General features: G+C 40.6%; 1 protein-coding gene across 7 annotated transcripts in view; it reads right to left on the minus strand.

The window, feature by feature from the left end:
- KDM6A (lysine demethylase 6A) overlaps window positions 1-17,502 on the minus strand; it is a 303,262-nt gene that overhangs the window by 221,589 nt on the left and 64,171 nt on the right. For all 7 annotated transcript variants that reach the window (XM_045002630.1, XM_045002631.1, XM_045002629.1 and 4 more), the window contains exon 4: window positions 5,859-5,908. In XM_045002630.1, the coding sequence (XP_044858565.1) occupies window positions 5,859-5,908 (50 nt within the window). The remainder of the gene's footprint in view (window positions 1-5,858; window positions 5,909-17,502) is intronic.

The raw sequence follows: 17,502 nt of genomic DNA on the forward strand, positions 1-17,502 counted from the left end.
AGATTCTTCATTTATTTTATGTTAGAAAATGATGTATGATGCATTTCTTGTTTGTTAGATTATTCATTTCTTACTCATGATTTGTGTCAAGCTCTATTTTGATGGCAATTGGAATTCAATTAAAATGCACAGAAACGGCATTTTATTATTAGTAAAAACTATCTTAAGAGTGCTGGGCACAAGATAAAAGCTTGTCAAACATGTTTCACATTTAATACTGCTTTATTAAACAAAAAAGTATGAGCTATAGTTAATTAATTGAACTTACTGTTTCTGGTCACCATGTTCTTCATCATTTTAGAAACAGATCTCACCCTCTCACGCTTACTTTTTATTAATGGAACGGGAAAAGAAAAACAAGCTTTCCCGCCCTTTTCAACTTCCAATTGCTTTCCTAACTTTAAATGAACTAGTCATTGAACTAAAGATGTAGAAATGAAGAAAGTATTCTTTCTGCACCTGTAGAAGCAGCTATTGTAGTCAAAAGCTTGTTTAGCACTTCAACAAACTCTGGTTCCAGGTGCTTCGCCAGTGATTTCCACTAATTCAGTGGTTTGCCTTTCATAAAACTTCAGCCACAAACACGTATTGCTTAATTATTTTTTATTTAATGTAAATGATTTTTGTAGATTATAGTGAATTTACACAGGGTATCATTTTCAAATTTTAAATAGATTTGTTTTTTAAAAAAATATATAATTTAAATAAACTTTTTAAAAATCAACCATTTTTATCCACCCTGTTATTACTGATTAACAAGCAATGCCTTTTCCTGTGACTTAGCTTAAAATTTATTTTTTTCTGTCTTCATTTTTATGTAAAAGTGGATAATTGTCTAACTATTCATCAAAATAGAAATTGTTGTTTTAGAATCCAACTAAGCCACTAAAACTCAATTTTTTTCTGCTTTTCACTTTATACTCAACAATATTCAATGTATCATCACTTGCAAATTATGGTCAGATTGCCAATGCTCTTTATTTATACATAGTTCTTCATGGGATGAGTTTGTGTAGCATCCCATCATCCCCCTAGAAATAGCACCGAGCATTTTACAAGACAATAAAAATACAACAAAACAAATAAGATTTTTTTTTTTAAAGCCTAAATGGAAAGTTAGTGAAAAATAGGCCCAACACTAGTAATTCTAAAACTATTTTTGGGATAGGAAAAAGTGTTATGTTCTCAAAAAGTCAAATGACAAAATTATATAAAACTCAGGTTTGAATTCCACACAGTAGAGTATACCATAGCAAAAGAATAATCACTTGCTGACTTAGACACAATGATGAAAATCCTGAACTGCAGTTTACATCTGATTAGACATAACCTGTCAGGAGGTCTTAAACATAATCAAGACCAGCAATCCATCTGTGTGTTTTATACTCATATATTAAGTGAGAAACAGTAGAAAAATACTCTTATTTGAACAATATAGTATCTACCTGTATGTAGATTCATTATAGAACCACTTCACCAGTGTACAGTAGATTTTGCACTGGTGCAGTTTGAAACCTACATCTCTCCATAACATTTGGCATATGATCCTTTGACACTCAAGTACAGAAACTTCTAAATAGTCTCACAGCAGCAGCTGAAAGCTGGTATAGTGAGAACTATAGCAGCTGGGCCAAATAATTCACCATCTATGCAGTCTCCCTCATACAACCAATTAAAGTGTTGCATGTAAGTTAATTGTAGAATAAAGTTACAGGCTGAGTTACATCAGATATCACAATGGATAAGGATACATACCTTACTATAACTGAAAGCCTGTACTATTGCACAGGTGTACTTTGTAAAGTCAAAAGGGCTGAGAATTTAAACACTGGATAGTAACAGATGGCAAAGCCCAGTGATGGTTGAATCTGGTGATATTCTAAACAAAAAGAGCTATCAACCCCGCTAGTAGCTGTTTCATCGCTTCACACTGACAAATATTCTAAGCCTCAGAGTGACAATCCTGGAATTTTATTATATAGGTGAGGCCTTTTACATGGCTTGGAGATGGAGCTTTTTCTTGCCATCCCTTCAAAAAAAATCTTTTTTGGTTTTGGTAGCTTAATTGGTGATACTTATCCCCAGAAAAAATTAAACTAAACGCATTTCAACAAAAGTAATCAAAAATTAACTGTTAAACGATTTGTTTCGCTCCAAAAAATATTTAATTACAAAGTACATAAAGACAAGCTATAATACTGTCACCTAAAATGCACTGGAAACAATTTGAGCTGCAGGACTTCCTATGGTCTTGTTGCACAATTTTTCTTTGAATCAGACATTGTAATCAAAACAAATATATTTTACAAAATACACATTAAGGAAAACAGGAAAATCCACACAACTGAAGAGAATCATTCTCCAGCCCCAACTCAGGCAGCTTTGCAACTGTTATTCCAACCTGGCACTGCAGTAGAGCCTACCTCTTCCTTAAGGGAAATGAGGATGGTTGGTATGTACATTCCTACTGTCATAATATACCTAAGTAGCCCCACCCTCAAAAATTTTAGATCAGAAAAGGGGGGGGAGGGATTTTCTTAGTTCTGTTCCAAGAATGACTAAGTAAAAGTAAAGCCCAACAGTAACTATATCATATGTAGTGACAGCACAATTTAGAATAATGTCCCATTTGGATGAGACCAAGCAGCAGCAAAACTGGCCATTTTGTACCAGCCACACTGTGCTTGTAATACCAAAATGAAGGTTATTTACCTGTAACCAGCATTTTGTGAAATGACCTTTGCATGGTCCCACTCTTGGGATGTGCAGACTAAGACTTCAGTGCATCCCAAGAGTAGGAATGTGCAGAGGCAACTTGAAGAAAAACAGTAAGATATTAACCCGGTACAAATATAAAACATTTTAAACAGATTAGTCAAATAAATGTAACCTGTGTTTAACATCAAAATCTCTTGGATTGTGCAACAACAAAGTACATTATTTCTTTTAAACATATTCTTTTAATTTAAACACAGACACTTCGAGCTAAGTTTAAGATCAAATACGCCTAACAAAAATATACAACTCATACTGCACACCAACACGACAGTGAAATGTCTACTGCATAATCCAGCATCTCTTCTGAGGTGAGCTATTAAAACATGAGCCAGACAAGTGATCCAAATCAAAAAAAGCTTAGATGCTTAACATAGAAATGATGCCTACAGCATAGACACAGTTAGAATAGATTGCTTGATAATTAACCAATTGTCCCTGCACTTTCATTTATTTAACCTAAAGGTTACAATGAATCTCAAAGCCTATGTATAGCATATCATCAAATCTCTGCTTTTTTTAAAAAAAATCATCCCTTTTTAAGTTCAACTGCTATCAGTTTTTAAGCATGACCTCAACTCCAAAACCTCTCCTGATTGCACACTTCTCAGGTGGCTGTATAGTAGTGGACCTTCTGAGGATACTAGTCCAGCTAGAGTAGCCCCCACCAACTGGTCCTCCCGTGCCCAAAAGAGGGAGTGACCAGTAAATCCATGTAGAACCAAAAAAGTCTTTCCTCCTTCAAATTCCTTTTGTACACCTGCATGCAGGGAGCCTCTCTAGAGCTAGGATCACACAATCCCCTCAGGGCCTTCAAATCCTGCCCTTCCCTCCACATACAACAAAACATATTTTATCCAACTACAGACAGCGCCCCATGTCCAGTCAGGGAACAGATTGAGCAGAATTTGTCAAAGTACACTCTGATTTCATATGCTACTCAAAGACAACAAAAAACTGATAGAAAGCTATCAGTCAAAAATTAATACATAAGAACAGACAAGCAGCCATACTTGGTCAGACCAAAGGTTCATTCAGCCCAGTATCCTGTCTTCTGACAATGGCCAATGCCAGCTGCCCCAGAGGGAATGAACTGAACAGGCAAATCACCAAGTGATCCATCCCATGTTACCCATTCCCAGCTTCTGGCAAACAAAGGCTAGGGACGCCATCCTGCCCATCCTGGCTAATACCCATTGATGGAACTTATCATTTATGACTCAATTCAGGAAAGCATCATTATTCACAAGATCACTTAAGCATATGTTTAAGCATATGTGGGCAGAAAGCTGGCTAGATTGTCGGGCTCAACAGGTAGCGATCAACAGCTCGATGTCTAGTTGGCAGTTGGTATCAAGCGAAGTGCCCCCTCAGGGGTCGGTCCTGGGTCCAGTTTTGTTCAACATCTTCATTAATAATCTGAATGATGGGATGGATTGCACCCTCAGCAAGTTCGCAGATGACACCAAGCTGCAGGGAGAGGTAGATATGCTGGAGGGTAGGGACAGGGTCCAGAGTGACATAGACAAATTGGAAGATTGGGCCAAAAGAAATCTGATGAGGTTCAACAAGGACAAGTGCAGACTCTTGCACTTAGGATGGAAGACTCCCATGCACTGCTACAGGCTGGGCACTGACTGGCTAAGCAGCCATTCTGCACAAAAGGACCTGGGGATTACAGTGGACAAGAAGATAGATATGAGTCAACAGTGTGCCCTTGTTGCCAAGAAAACTAATGGTATATTGGGGTGCATTAGTAGGAGCACTGCCAGCAGATCGAGGGAAGTGATTATTCCCCTCTGGTGAGGCCATATCTGGAATACTGTATCCAGTTTTGGGCCCCCCCCACTATAGAAAAGATGTGGAAAAATTGGAGACAATCCAGCAGAGGGCAACAAAAATGATTAGAGGGCTGGGGCACATGACTTATAAGGAGAAGCTGAGGGAACTGGGCTTATTTAGTCTGCAGAAGAGAAGAATGAGGGGGGATTTGATAGCAGCCTTCAACTTCCTGAAGGTGGGTTCCAAAAAGGATGGAGCTAGGCTATTCTCAGTGGTGGCAGATGACAGAAGCAGCAGAAGTGGTCTCAAGTTGCAGTGGGGAAGGTCTAGGTTGGATATTAGGAAAAAACTTCTTCAATAGGAGGGTGGTGAAGCACTGGAATAGGTTACCTTGGGAGGTGGTGGAATTTCCATCGTTAGAGGTCTTTAAGGCCCAGCTTGACAAAGCCCTGGCTGGAATGATTTAGTTGGGGTTGGTCCTGCTTTGAGCAGGGTGTTGGACTAGATGACCTCCTGAGGTCTCTTCTAACCCTAATCTTCTATGATTCTATGAACTTTAAGCATGACACAAAGTTAGTGACATGCTCAAGCACTTTTCTGAATACAGACGGACTTAAGCGTTTTCCGGATTTGGGAGCTTAAATCAGCATTGAAGAATTTTGCCATATGAAAATAAAATCATGTACAATATTGTTTCTACACTCAGTGTCAGGTAAAGAATTTTTCACCTTTACAATCTTGCCACCTTTGCTTACACTTGTTAATGATACCATTATTAATATAGCCATAAATGTGAACTTTTTTTTTTTAGACTCTGCATAAATGACTACTTCCTTGTTCACAGTCTAAGTGAATTCTAATACAATACTGAAAGTACTTCAAATAATAATGCCCCACGGTCACCATGGAAATCAAAAGTACATCAGGAAAAATGCCCTTGGGTTAAGTCCAAAACTTGTGCAGAAGCTTTCATATGATTGCAATTCTCTCAATACTCAAACATGCCCAAATAGTTAACAGGGTTTATTTATGAAAAATTGCAGTAAAGATGATACAAACAAAATTCCACAAAAAAACATGACCAGTTTTTGGAAGTGTTAGCTAGTTAAACAAAAAAGTGAACTGAGGAAAAGGTTTCCATTTTTAACTTAGACAAATTGCATGTAAAGAAGGAGGAACATTTCCATTAATACGAATGTTACATGGCAAAAAATAGATGCTGCAGAGCTGTATCCACATTAACCCACATTAGAAATCCAAACATTTAGAAGACAATTAGAAAAAAGTAAATATGTACAGACCTTCCAGTAGTCAGATTGTAAACTGTAGTACCTCTGGTAGGCAGATAATGCTGCAATAGAGAAAAAGGTGGGGGGTTTTAAAAGAACAAGACTGAAAATAAAGCCTTAAGAGTATGCAAATATGCAATATGGAAATGATAAATAATTTAATAAAAGTAACACTAACAATAACTATGCACTGTTATGGATAGAGTATTTCCTGAAGATTACAATTTTGCTGTAGAACGTGTCTCAACCAAAAAGCGAATGTTATCATGATTTAAATAAAATTAAATCAAGTAGTATTTTAAAGTAAGTTTATGAAAGAAATCTGCTTGCTGAAATTTTGGTTTTTGACAATGCTGCTATTGATTAAAAAATTTAAATCACATAGCATGTTTACAGTGCTCTCTGGTGCCTTGCACAATTTTTGCAAGGGAAGAAGAGCAGACTGATCTGCAGAAAGATTACAGAAGAAGCACCCTCTCTCCTTCCATAATCAGATAAAGTGTGGGGACAGTGGGAGGAAAGCTTCAATTTTATCCATCACCTATCAAGCCCAAGACCATTATGAAAGACAGAGCTCTTAAGATAGGTCTAGAGACGGAACCCTGGTATGAATAACTGAATTACCATTATTTGGAGATTGAGTTCTCAACAAATCATTGTTCGTGCACCTTACTGCTCTCCCCTCAAAAAAAATCTGGTTAATAGGTTTAGTCTTTTGGCAAGTAAATGTCTGGTGATATGAAAAAAATAAAATTAAAAAAACAAAAAGTCAAGCCCCACCTTTGCTTCTTAATGTACTCACTGCAAGACCGGCATAAATGCAGGGCTTATGTTCTTATAAAAATAGTTGCCATGCAAAAAACACAAGTAGCATTTTAAATAACGATTCATTAATACCTTAAAAAGTCAATATTTTCAACTCTGATAAGTATCAGAGTTATAAGAAATTTAATTAAGTTTAACAGTAGCATCCAATCTGCGCTAAGAACTTTCCAAAGACTCAAAAGGGACTGTCTCTGCTTTGAGGAGCTCACAATCCAAGGAAAGACAGGAAAGCAGACCATTACGGGGACTGGGAAAAGCAATAGGTTTTCTATATGCAAATTAACTCACTGAAGCACCACAAAGTGGGTGTCTAATTTATAGCATACTTTGTAAGTGCATGCCCTACATACTCAGTTACATAACAGACCAAGAGCCATTCAAGACTTTCAGAAATATTGCAGATAATTAAGAGCAAGAATATAAATATATATTTACAAAAACCGTGTATTTCTAGATCAAGCTCCTCACCATACGATTGGATCTAATCTGGGACTTTCGGGGAATACTATCATATTACATGAAAAGTATGAATGTAAAAGATCTAACGCAAGTTAACAAACTATACGCAAAGTTAAGGCAAATATTTCATCTTTTACACCTGACATCCATAAGTCCAAAATCATCAATTTAAATTACAAATATAAAAGCAAGCTTAACTGATTTGCTGTATTTTGACGGTCAGCCTTATTCTTAAATTTGATGTTATTTTGACAAGCCATAAGGATTTGGGGGTTGTTGTTTTTTTGGTTAGCTTGATTTAAAAAACTGCAGTCTCTCTCAAGGGACCACATTAACATTTTCTGCTGCATGCACCACAAGCTATTCTAGATTTACATTCCTTCTATTTACACCTATCTACCCCACAAGTCACTTTTACTCCTCAGACTGAACACGAATAATAATGCATAGTACTTATATGTACAGATGTATAGCTTATCTGAATAAGACTATTCTGGAAAGAACTCTAGACACTTAATCCAACTGACCATTTCATGACAATTAATTCAAACACAATTTTAAAAATATATATATAAAGTCTCTTATACAATAGGGTGTGTGTGTAGTCTAAAAATCAGCATCTTAATCATAGGCTGTGAAATTGTACGGTATCACTAACAAATGGAGTCTTTCCCAATTTACATGCCTCAGATATTCATACTGAGTTTAATGTACAGACAAGTAATTTTTGAACACATGGATGACCTTCCTCTGCCAATCAGCTATAAAACAAAACTTTTCTTTCTTGTAATGTTTCAGATTCTTATAGCAAGGAGTCCACCTAAAATTGAAGGAAGTTACAAGATTACTGTTTTTAAACAATAAAAGTAATTTTAAAATCAGCATATTAAAGATTTAACAAACTGTAGTAGTTAAAAGAACATGTTTTTAATACAGAAGTGTATTTCATTATACTATAATAATCTCCAAGAAACAAACATTTTAAACAGTCAAGTTTTTATATTAATTTTTTAAAGAAATTTACGCACAAGTAATACATGAAGTAGGAAATTTTTTAAAGTCTTGTGAAAACCTCAAAACTGAGAAAACTTAAGTTTTACCATTCATTCTTTTTTTAAAATTTACTCAGCTTTGAAAACAAATGTCACCGGTCATTTTCACTTAGGGTATGTCTACAGTACGAAATTAGGTCAATTTTATAGAAGTCAATTTTTAGAAATCGATTTTATACAGTTAATTGCGTATGTCCACACTAAGTGCCTTAAGTCGGTGGAGTGTGTCCTCAATACCGTGGCTAGCATTGACTTATGGAGTGGTGCACTGTGGGTAGCTATCCCACAGTTCCTGCAGTCTCCACTGCCCACTGGAATTCTGGGTTAAGCTCCCAATGGCTGATGGGGCAAAAATATTGTCGTGGGTGGTTTGGGGTACGTCATCAGTCGCCCCTCCTTCCGTGAAAGCAACGGCAGACAATCATTTTGTGCCTTTTTTCCTGAGTTACCCGTGCAGATGCCATACCACGGCAAGCATGGAGCCCGGTCAGCTCACCGTCACCGCTGCTGTTGTGAGCACTGTAAACACTTTGCGCATTATCCTGGAGTATATGCAGAACCAGGCTAAGAGATGCCAGCACGAGGAGGATTTTGAGGAGGACATGGACACAGACGTTCCTGAAAGCATGGGGTCTGGCAACAGGGACATCATGGTTGATACAGTGGAACACCAATTCTGGGCCAGGCAAATAAGCACAGACTGGTGGGACTGCATAGCGTTGCGGCTATGGGATGATTCACAGTGGCTGCAAAACTTTCGCGTGTATAAGTCCACTTTCCTGGAACTCTGAGTTGCTTTCCCCCACCCTGAAGCGCAGGAATACCAAGATGAGAGCTGCCCTGACAGTTGAGAAGCAAGTGGTGATAACCTTATGGAAGCTTGCAACGCCTGACTGCTACCAGTCAGTTGGGAATCAATTTGGAGTGGGCAAGTCTACTGTGGGGGTTGCTGTGATCCAAGTAGTCAATGCAATCATTGACGTTCTGTTATCAAGGGTAGTGACTCTGGGAAATGTGCAGGTCATACTGGATGTCTTTGCTGCAATGGGGTTCCCTAACTGTGGTGGGGCGATAGACAGAATGCATATCCCCATCTTGGCACTGGATCACCTTGCCAACCAGTACATAAACCACAAGGGGTACTTCTCAATGGTGCTGCAAGCACTGGTGGATCACAAGGGACATTTCACCAACATCAATGTGGATGGCCGAGAAAGGTGCAGGACGCTCACATATTTAGGAACTCCGGGCTGTTTGAGCAGCTGCAAGAAGGGATTTACTTCCCAGACCAGAAAATTACCGCTGGGAATGTTGAAATGCCAATAGTTATCCTTGGGGACCCAACTTACCCCTTCTTCCCATTGCTCATGAAGCCTTACACAGGAATCCTCAACAGTAGTAAGGAGAAGTTCAACTATAGGCTGAGCAAGTGCAGAATGGTGGTAGAATGTGCCTTTGGACATTTAAAAGATTGCGAGCACTGTTTGCTGAGTAAGTCAGACCTCCGCGCAAACAACATTCCCATTGTTATTGCTGCTTGCTGTGTGCTCCATAATATCTGTGAGAGTAAGGGGGAGGACATTTATGGCGGGGTGGGAGGTTGAGGCAAATCGCCTGGCATCCAAATTTTGAGCAGCCAGACACCAGGGTATTTAGAAGAGCAGAGCAAGGTGTGCTGACCATCAGAGAGGCTTTGAAAACCAGTTTCATGACTGGCCAGGCTTCGGTGTGACAGTTGCATGTGTTTCTCCTTGATGCAAACCCACCCCCTTTGTTGATTTTAATTCCCTGTAAGCCAACCAACCCTCCCCCCTTCGAAATAAAGTAACTATTGTTTTGAAACCATGCATTCTTTATTAATTAAAAAAATGAGAACTGACAAAGTAGCCCGGGTGGGGTGGAGGAGGAGGGAAGGACAAGGCCACATTGTTTACTGTAGCCACACTAAAAATCAAACTGTTTGAATTATGGACTTCGGTTGCTTGGGCCATCTTCTGGAGTGGAGTGGCTGGGTGCCGGGAGCCTTCCCCCCTCTCCCGCGTTCTTGGGCATCTGGGTGAGGCGGATATGGAACTTGGGGAGGAGGGCATGCGGTTATACAGCGGATGCAGCAGGGGTCTGTGCTCTTGTTGGCTTTCCTGCAGCTCCAACAGATGCTTCATCATGTCCGTTTGCTTCCCCATTAGCATCAGCATCACCTCCTGCCTCTGCTCTTCACGCTCACTTAATTCTTTCCTGGCCTCTGCCACTGAATGCCTCCAAGCATTAAGCTGTGCCCCATCAGTGTGGGAGGACTGCATGAGCTTGGAAAACATGTAATCGCAAGTGCGTTTTTTTCACCTTCTAATCTGCGATAACCTCAGGGACGGATATGATAGGGGGAGCGTAGAAACATTTGCATCTGGGGGGAAATAAAAAGGGAGAGTAAAATCTAAGATGATACATTTCTGAGAACAAAAGGGAGACTCGTTCACAGTGAATCAAGCAATTCACAGCAGATAGCACATGTGCTTTAGGTACAAGGTTGCATTTTACCTTTTATATTGAGCGCCCGCCAGTATGGTGACACATCAGAATTCGGTTTCCAGGCAGCCATGGTAAGCCAAAGGGTACGCAGTTTTGGCTCCTAACACCTTCATAACATGTGGGAATGTTTTCAAACTGCAGCGCCCTCTTTCCCAGAGCAAGCAACGGGTTGAGTTTCACATTTAAAAGGAGGGGCTGCGGTTTTGAGGTGGATGTGCAGCACATACCTACCCTCACCCCACGCAGCTATTCTCTAGGATGATCCCTTTTAGCCAAGCACAAACAGCCCAGCATGAATGGGGTCCTTTTACTGTTCCCTTACAAAACTTCCCCTATTTTAACCAGGTGACCATGAACGATACCACTCTACTGAGGCTAACACAGAAAGACATAGACCAAATGTTGCTTGAATGAGACCAAAACCCAGGACAAATTTTCTGCCATGCTTTGTGCTGCAATGATTCCAGACTACTTGCTACTGGCTTGGCATGGTAAAATGTCCTACCATGGAGGACGAAATGAGGAAGTCCTCCCCAGAAACCTTCTGCAAAGGCTTTCAGAGTACCTCCAGGAGAGCTTCATGGAGATGTCCCTGGAGGATTCCCACTCCATCCCCAGACATGTGAACAGACCTTTCCAGTAGCTGTACTGGCCGTCAATGCATCCCAGTTCTTCAGGGCAAATCAAACGTTAAACACTATTGCTTTTAAACCCTGTACTGTAGTTACAAATGTGCACTCACCAGAGGTGCCTTCTCCGGCTTCAGGTCGGGGATCCCGCCTTGGGAGAGTATTGGCTCCACAGTGAAGAAAAGTTCCTGGCTGCTGGGGAGAACAGATTCACCACTTGCCTGCTGCGCCTTCTCCTTCTCCTCTTCCTCATTCGCAAAATCCTCCTCCCTGTTACGTGAGACTCACCCCTTGCAGGTGTCCACGGACAGTAGGGTCTCCACCTAGAATACCATGCAGCTGGTCATAACAATGGCATGTATGGGGCTCTGACCCGGAGTGACCGTTTGCCTCCTTTGTCTTTTGGTAGGATTGCCTGAGCTCCTTAACTTTCACATGGCACTGCTGTGTGTCCCTGTTGTAGCCTCTGTCCAACACGCCCTGTGAGATTTTGGCAAATATATTTGCATTTCTTCTTTTTAATCGGAGTTCGGCCTCCACAGATGCTTCTCCCCATACAGCAATCAGATCCAGTGTCTGCCTTTTGGTCCATGCTGGAGCTCGTTTGTGATTCTGGGGGGACTGCATGGTCACCAGTGCTGCTGAGTTCGCCACGCTGACCAAACAGGAAATGAAATTCAAAAGTTCCCAAGGCTTTTCCTGTGTACCTGGCTAGGGCATCGGAGTTCAAAGTGCTGTCCAGAACGGTCACAAATGGAGCACTCTAGGATAGCTCCCGGAGGCCAATACCGTTGATTTGCGTCCGCACTACCACAAATTCGAGCCAGCATCTCAGATTAAGAAAATTAGTTAATGAAACTACAGAGCTGACAACTGTTGCTGAAAAGTCCTACACAAATATGGAAACACCTGTGGGCTTCAGAAAACAACAGACTTACCTACTGCCTTGAGGTGAGCCCAAACTAATTCCATAATATGATTCAAGTATTGAGGAGAAAAAATATGATTCCAATCTGAGTTTATTATAAACAGTATTATAGGAAGAACTGTGCTTAAACAAAGTAAGCACTCATGGAATAAGTGGGATGGTCCTCTCCTATCTATTAACCAGTTACTAATCTATGAAACAAAGGATAGGAATAAATGGTCAGATTTCACAATGGAGGTAAATAGTGGCATCCCCCAAGGATCTGTATTGGGACTTGTGCTGTTTAACATTCATAAATGATCAGGAAAAAGGGGTAAACAGCAAGCTGAATAAGTCTGCAAATGAGACAAAATTACTCAAGATTGTTAAGTCCAAAGCCAAAGGTGAAGAGTTACAAAGGGATCTCATAAACCTGGATGATAGGGCAACAAAATGGCAGATGAAATTCAATGTTCATAAGTCCAAAGTAAGACATTGGAAAACATAATTAGACCCCTGTGCAAATACAAACAGCCCTCAGTTCCTTCTGTACCACACTCTGTATATAAGAACTCTGAAGTAGAGGAGAGGGGGGGCAGGTAGTGGAGCACACATAGGGATAATACTCAAAGAAGAGAAGGTTACTCACCATGCACAATAACTGAGGTTTTCTGAAATATGTCCCTATGGGTGCTCTACTTTAGGTGACTGTAGAGCAGTGCCCCCTGTTGGAAGGATTGGGTTTTGGAGTTGGATTCTTTACTGACGATAAAACAGTCAGTCCTAATAGTGCAGATGTTAAGTCGAGTGATTGCATAATGCTCTGTAAATGTGTGGACAGCCAGGTCGCTGCTCTACAAATGTTTGTAATCAAAACATTGTTCAAGGAAGCTATAGAGGTGGAGAGTGATCTTGTACAGTGTTTGAGAGTCCCCGGTGGGGGGTTGCAAGTCACGTTGACAACAGCAATAGCTTATACAATTGGAAATCCATTTTAAGAGTCTTTGCTTAGATATGGATGATCCTTTAGATCTCTCTGCAATGGTAAGGAATAGTCTTGGTGATTTCTTGAAAGGTCTGATCCTTTCTAAATAGAAGGCTAACACTCTCCTAATGTCTAGTGTGTGGAACATTACTTCCCTTTTATTCTCATGAGATTTGGGGAAGAATGATGGGAGATGAATATAGATTGATTCAGGAAGGATGAAGGTATTTTTGGTAGGAACTTTGAATGTGGTCATAAAGTGGCTTTATCCTTAAAGAAAATTGTAAAGAAGGGTGGTAACACTGTGAGATCACCTATTTCCCCCATTCTTCAAGTGGATGTGATTGCCTTTCTTGTGGCAGTCTTCACAGAAAGATGTATGAGCCACCAGGTCACCATAAATTCAAAGGGGGAAGAGGGTTGAGAGAATCAGTAAGGTGTCATAGAACTAGATTAAGGTCCCATGGTGGGTAGGATCTCAAATTTCAAGTTAGAGGTTCCAAATACCTTTAAAAAAAATCTTTTTGTTGTATGATGCACGAATAGTGAGTGTCAATGAATCCTGTGGAGGAAGGCCACGTAATGGCCGTGAAATGGATTCTCAGCACACTTAACAACAGTCTTGATTTTTTTGTAGTTCCAAGATATCTAATCTAGCATCAATGGCAGAGGATATAGCTGTAACCTGTCTATTGTCACACCAGATCCAGAATCTCTTATACTTGTGAAGGAAAGTATGGCGCATGGCTGTTTTTCTGCTATTTAACAGTATGTCTTACATCTTCAGAACAGCTCATTGTGACATTTTGGAACCATCAAAGACCCATGCTTTCAGGTGGAGAACTTCTAGATTTCTGTGATGGATCTAGCCTTGAGAAAGGATGTTTGGAATAGAATGAACAGTGACCTGGGGGGGGGGGGGGGTAATGTGCATACCATCAGCTGTAAAAGGTAAGGGAAAGATGTCTGTCTGGGCCACGTTGTGGCTATCAAAATGACCCTGGCCTTTAAGTCCTTTATTTTGTGTATTACTCTGGGTATTAATGGAATCAGAGAAAATGCATGTTTAGATGTCTGTCCCATTTGAGAAGAAAGGAATCCTCCGGAGATTGACAATCCTGTCCTGCTCTTGAGCAGAATTGAGGGCACTTGCTTTCCCAGCTGTGGCAAAAAGGTCTATGCTCAGATGTCCCCAACACATTAATGTTTTGTGTAGGATCGTGGTATCTATTTCCCCACTCGTGTTCTTGTGAGACCTTCCTGCTCAATGTGTCTGCCATGGTGTTTTGAAGTCCTGGTTGATAAGTAGCTGAGATATTGATCCTGTGGTGAATGTACCAATTCCATAATTTAACTGCATAGGCACATAGGGAGGGTGATCTTGCCCTTGGCTGTTTACGTGAAACATACAAGTGATGTTGTCTGTCATTGTTTTGTGTGCATCTGTCTTTGATTAGCGGTAAAAAGTGAGACTATGCATTTCTGGCTGCTCTGAGCTCCCCCAGGTTGACGTGTTATGTCGACTCTGAACATAAGAACTGCCACACTTGGTTGGATCAAAGGTCCATTTAACCCAGTATCCTGCCTACCGACAGTGGTCAATACCAGGTGCCCCAGAGGGAGTGAACCTAAAATGTAATGATCAAGTGATCTCTTTCCTGACATCCATCTCCACCCTCTGACAAACATAGGCTAGAGACACCATTCCTTACCCAGGGAACCATTTGCCATGTACTGTGTAGTCGCCCAAGTGGGCTCCCCTCCCAAAAGGGATGTGTCCATCATCAGTATCAGTGATGGAGGTGGTTGGGCGAAGAGAACTCTAGCACACATATTGTGGGGGTATGTCCACAAGTCAAATTAGCTTTTGACTGTGGAGAGCATTGAGAGATTGTTTAAATTGTGTCTGTGAGAAGCATAAACTGTTCTGAGCCACCCTTGAATGCAATGCATATGGAGTTTGGAATGTTCTGTGATAAAGGTGGCAGCCGCCATGTGTCCCAATAGTTGTAGACACACTCTGGCTGATACCTACAAGCTGGTTTGAACTGTGCAGATCAACCTGACTAGGGTAGTGAATGTGTGTTGGAAGGGAGGCTTTGGCCTCCACTCCAGAGAGGCAGGTCCCTGTGAACTATGATTTCTGAGCGTTTATTTGTAGACCGAGTCATAAGAAAAGGTCCAGTGTCTTTTGTGTAGCTATTAATGCATCGTCTCAAGAAGGGGCTTTGAGTAGGAAACTGTTCACATATGGGAATATCAGAATTCCTTGGTTTTGGAGGTGTGCTGCTAACACTGCAAGGGCTTTGGAGAATACCTTGGGTGCCAAAGATAGGCCAAATGGGAGTATTCTGTATTGGAAGTGATTCTGCCCCAGTGTGAACCTGATAAATTTCCTGTGGGATTGGTGAATGGTAATATGAAAGTATGCATCTTGAAGATAGAGGGGCCAATAACCAGTCCCTGCTAATGTAACCATCTTGAATTGTTGTACTTCCACAAACTTATTGAGCACACTTGGGTCTAGAATGGGTCTCCAACTGCCTTTCTTTTTCTGTACTAGAAAGTATTTGGAATAAAAGGCCTTCCTTCTGTGTTGGATTGGAACTGGTTGTATAGCACCTAGTGTAGGAGGTGGTTCATCTCCTTGTGTAAAAGCTGCTCATGAGAGAGGTCCCTGAAGCAGAATGGGGAGGCAGGTAAAGTGGATTGAATATGTCTTGTTAATTATTTCTAACACCCATCCATCCGTGGTGATACTCTGCCACATTGGATAGAAAGAGGCAAGGTGGTCAAACTGATGGAAACATTCAGGTTGTTGCAGAACGTGTCTGCAGGGGCAGCATTTTGGAGCTTCGAACAAATTCTCTAAATTGTTGCTTTGATGTAGAGGTTGAGATTTTCATGGTTGTGATGGGGGCAGTCTACATTTAGAAGGTTTCGATCTTTTCGTTTCTGGGTCATAGTGTCTTTGAGGTGGGACAAATGAAGGAGGTTAAGACTTTTGTGTAGTGAGAGTAATTACTGGGCCTTCTCTTTTGTACCAGTGTGTAAATACCTAGAGATCTTAAATGTTGCCCTCAAATCTTTTAGGAAGTGGAAAGATACGTCGGTTTGGTCAGTGAATAGTTTCGAGTCCTCAAAAGGGGAGATCTTCCACTCTGGCCTCCAACTCTTTCGAGAACCCAGAAAGATGCAGCTACAATGGCCTTTGCATGTCCACCGCTGTCAATATCCAATGAGCAGCTGTATTGGCCATGTCCAAGGAAGCCGGCAATGCAGTTTACACTAGGAACTGTCACTTATTCGCAATTGCCTGAAATTGCTTTTTGTCTTCTGGAATATATTCAAATTCACTCAATTTGGAGTAATTGTGTGTGATATATTGTCAAAAGTGCTTCATAATTGACAGAGTTGCTGAGGAATACGCTTTGTGTCCAAATAGATCTAATCTCTTCCAGTCTATCATATGGCCATCATTTTAGCATGGTGCTATCTTCCATGTTCATTTACAGCGTTGACAACAAATGAATTCAGTGTAGGGTGAAAAAATAAAAAGTCCATGTCCTTACAGGGCACATAATATTTCTTGTCCGCCCTCTTACAGGTGGGGGGCATTGGCCAGAGTCTACCAGATAGCTTTAGTTGGGTCTAATAGTGCTTCATTGATAGGTAGAGTTATGTTTGCCGATGTTGATGTTTGAAGTACAGTACAACCTCAGAGTTACGAACACCTCAGGAATGGAGGTTGTTCATAACTCTGAAATGTTCGTAACTCTCAAAACATTATGGTTGTTCTTTCAAAAGTTTACAACTGAACACTGACTTAATACAGCTTTGAAACTTAACTATGCAGAAGAAAAATGCTGCTTTTTTTCCTCGTAGTTTACATTTAACAACGTACTGTATTTCTGTTTTTTTGGTCTCTGCTACTGCTTGATTGAGTACTTCCAGTTTCAAATGAGGTGTGCAGTTGACTGGTCAGTTCGTAACTCTAGTGTTCGTAACTCTGAGGTTCTACTGTATATCAAGTAATTTATGCTGGGATTCTTTCAATTCCTCCAATGTAATTTAAAGATAATTTGCTATTCTCCTGAACAGCTCCTGGAATTGCATCCTAGAAATCATCTGCTGCTGTTGGTGGGGGAAGGCATCACTGCTTTGTCTGATGAAGATGAAGAGATACTGGTTGCAGGCATAGTTTCCTTATCCTCTCTTCCTGTTCCTTAAAAGATTCTCTTTCAGGCTCAGGGGGTATGGCTATTGAGGATGA

Source organism: Mauremys mutica, chromosome 1 (genome assembly GCF_020497125.1).
Source record: "Mauremys mutica isolate MM-2020 ecotype Southern chromosome 1, ASM2049712v1, whole genome shotgun sequence".
In the NCBI taxonomy this organism is placed as follows: Eukaryota; Metazoa; Chordata; order Testudines; family Geoemydidae; genus Mauremys; species Mauremys mutica.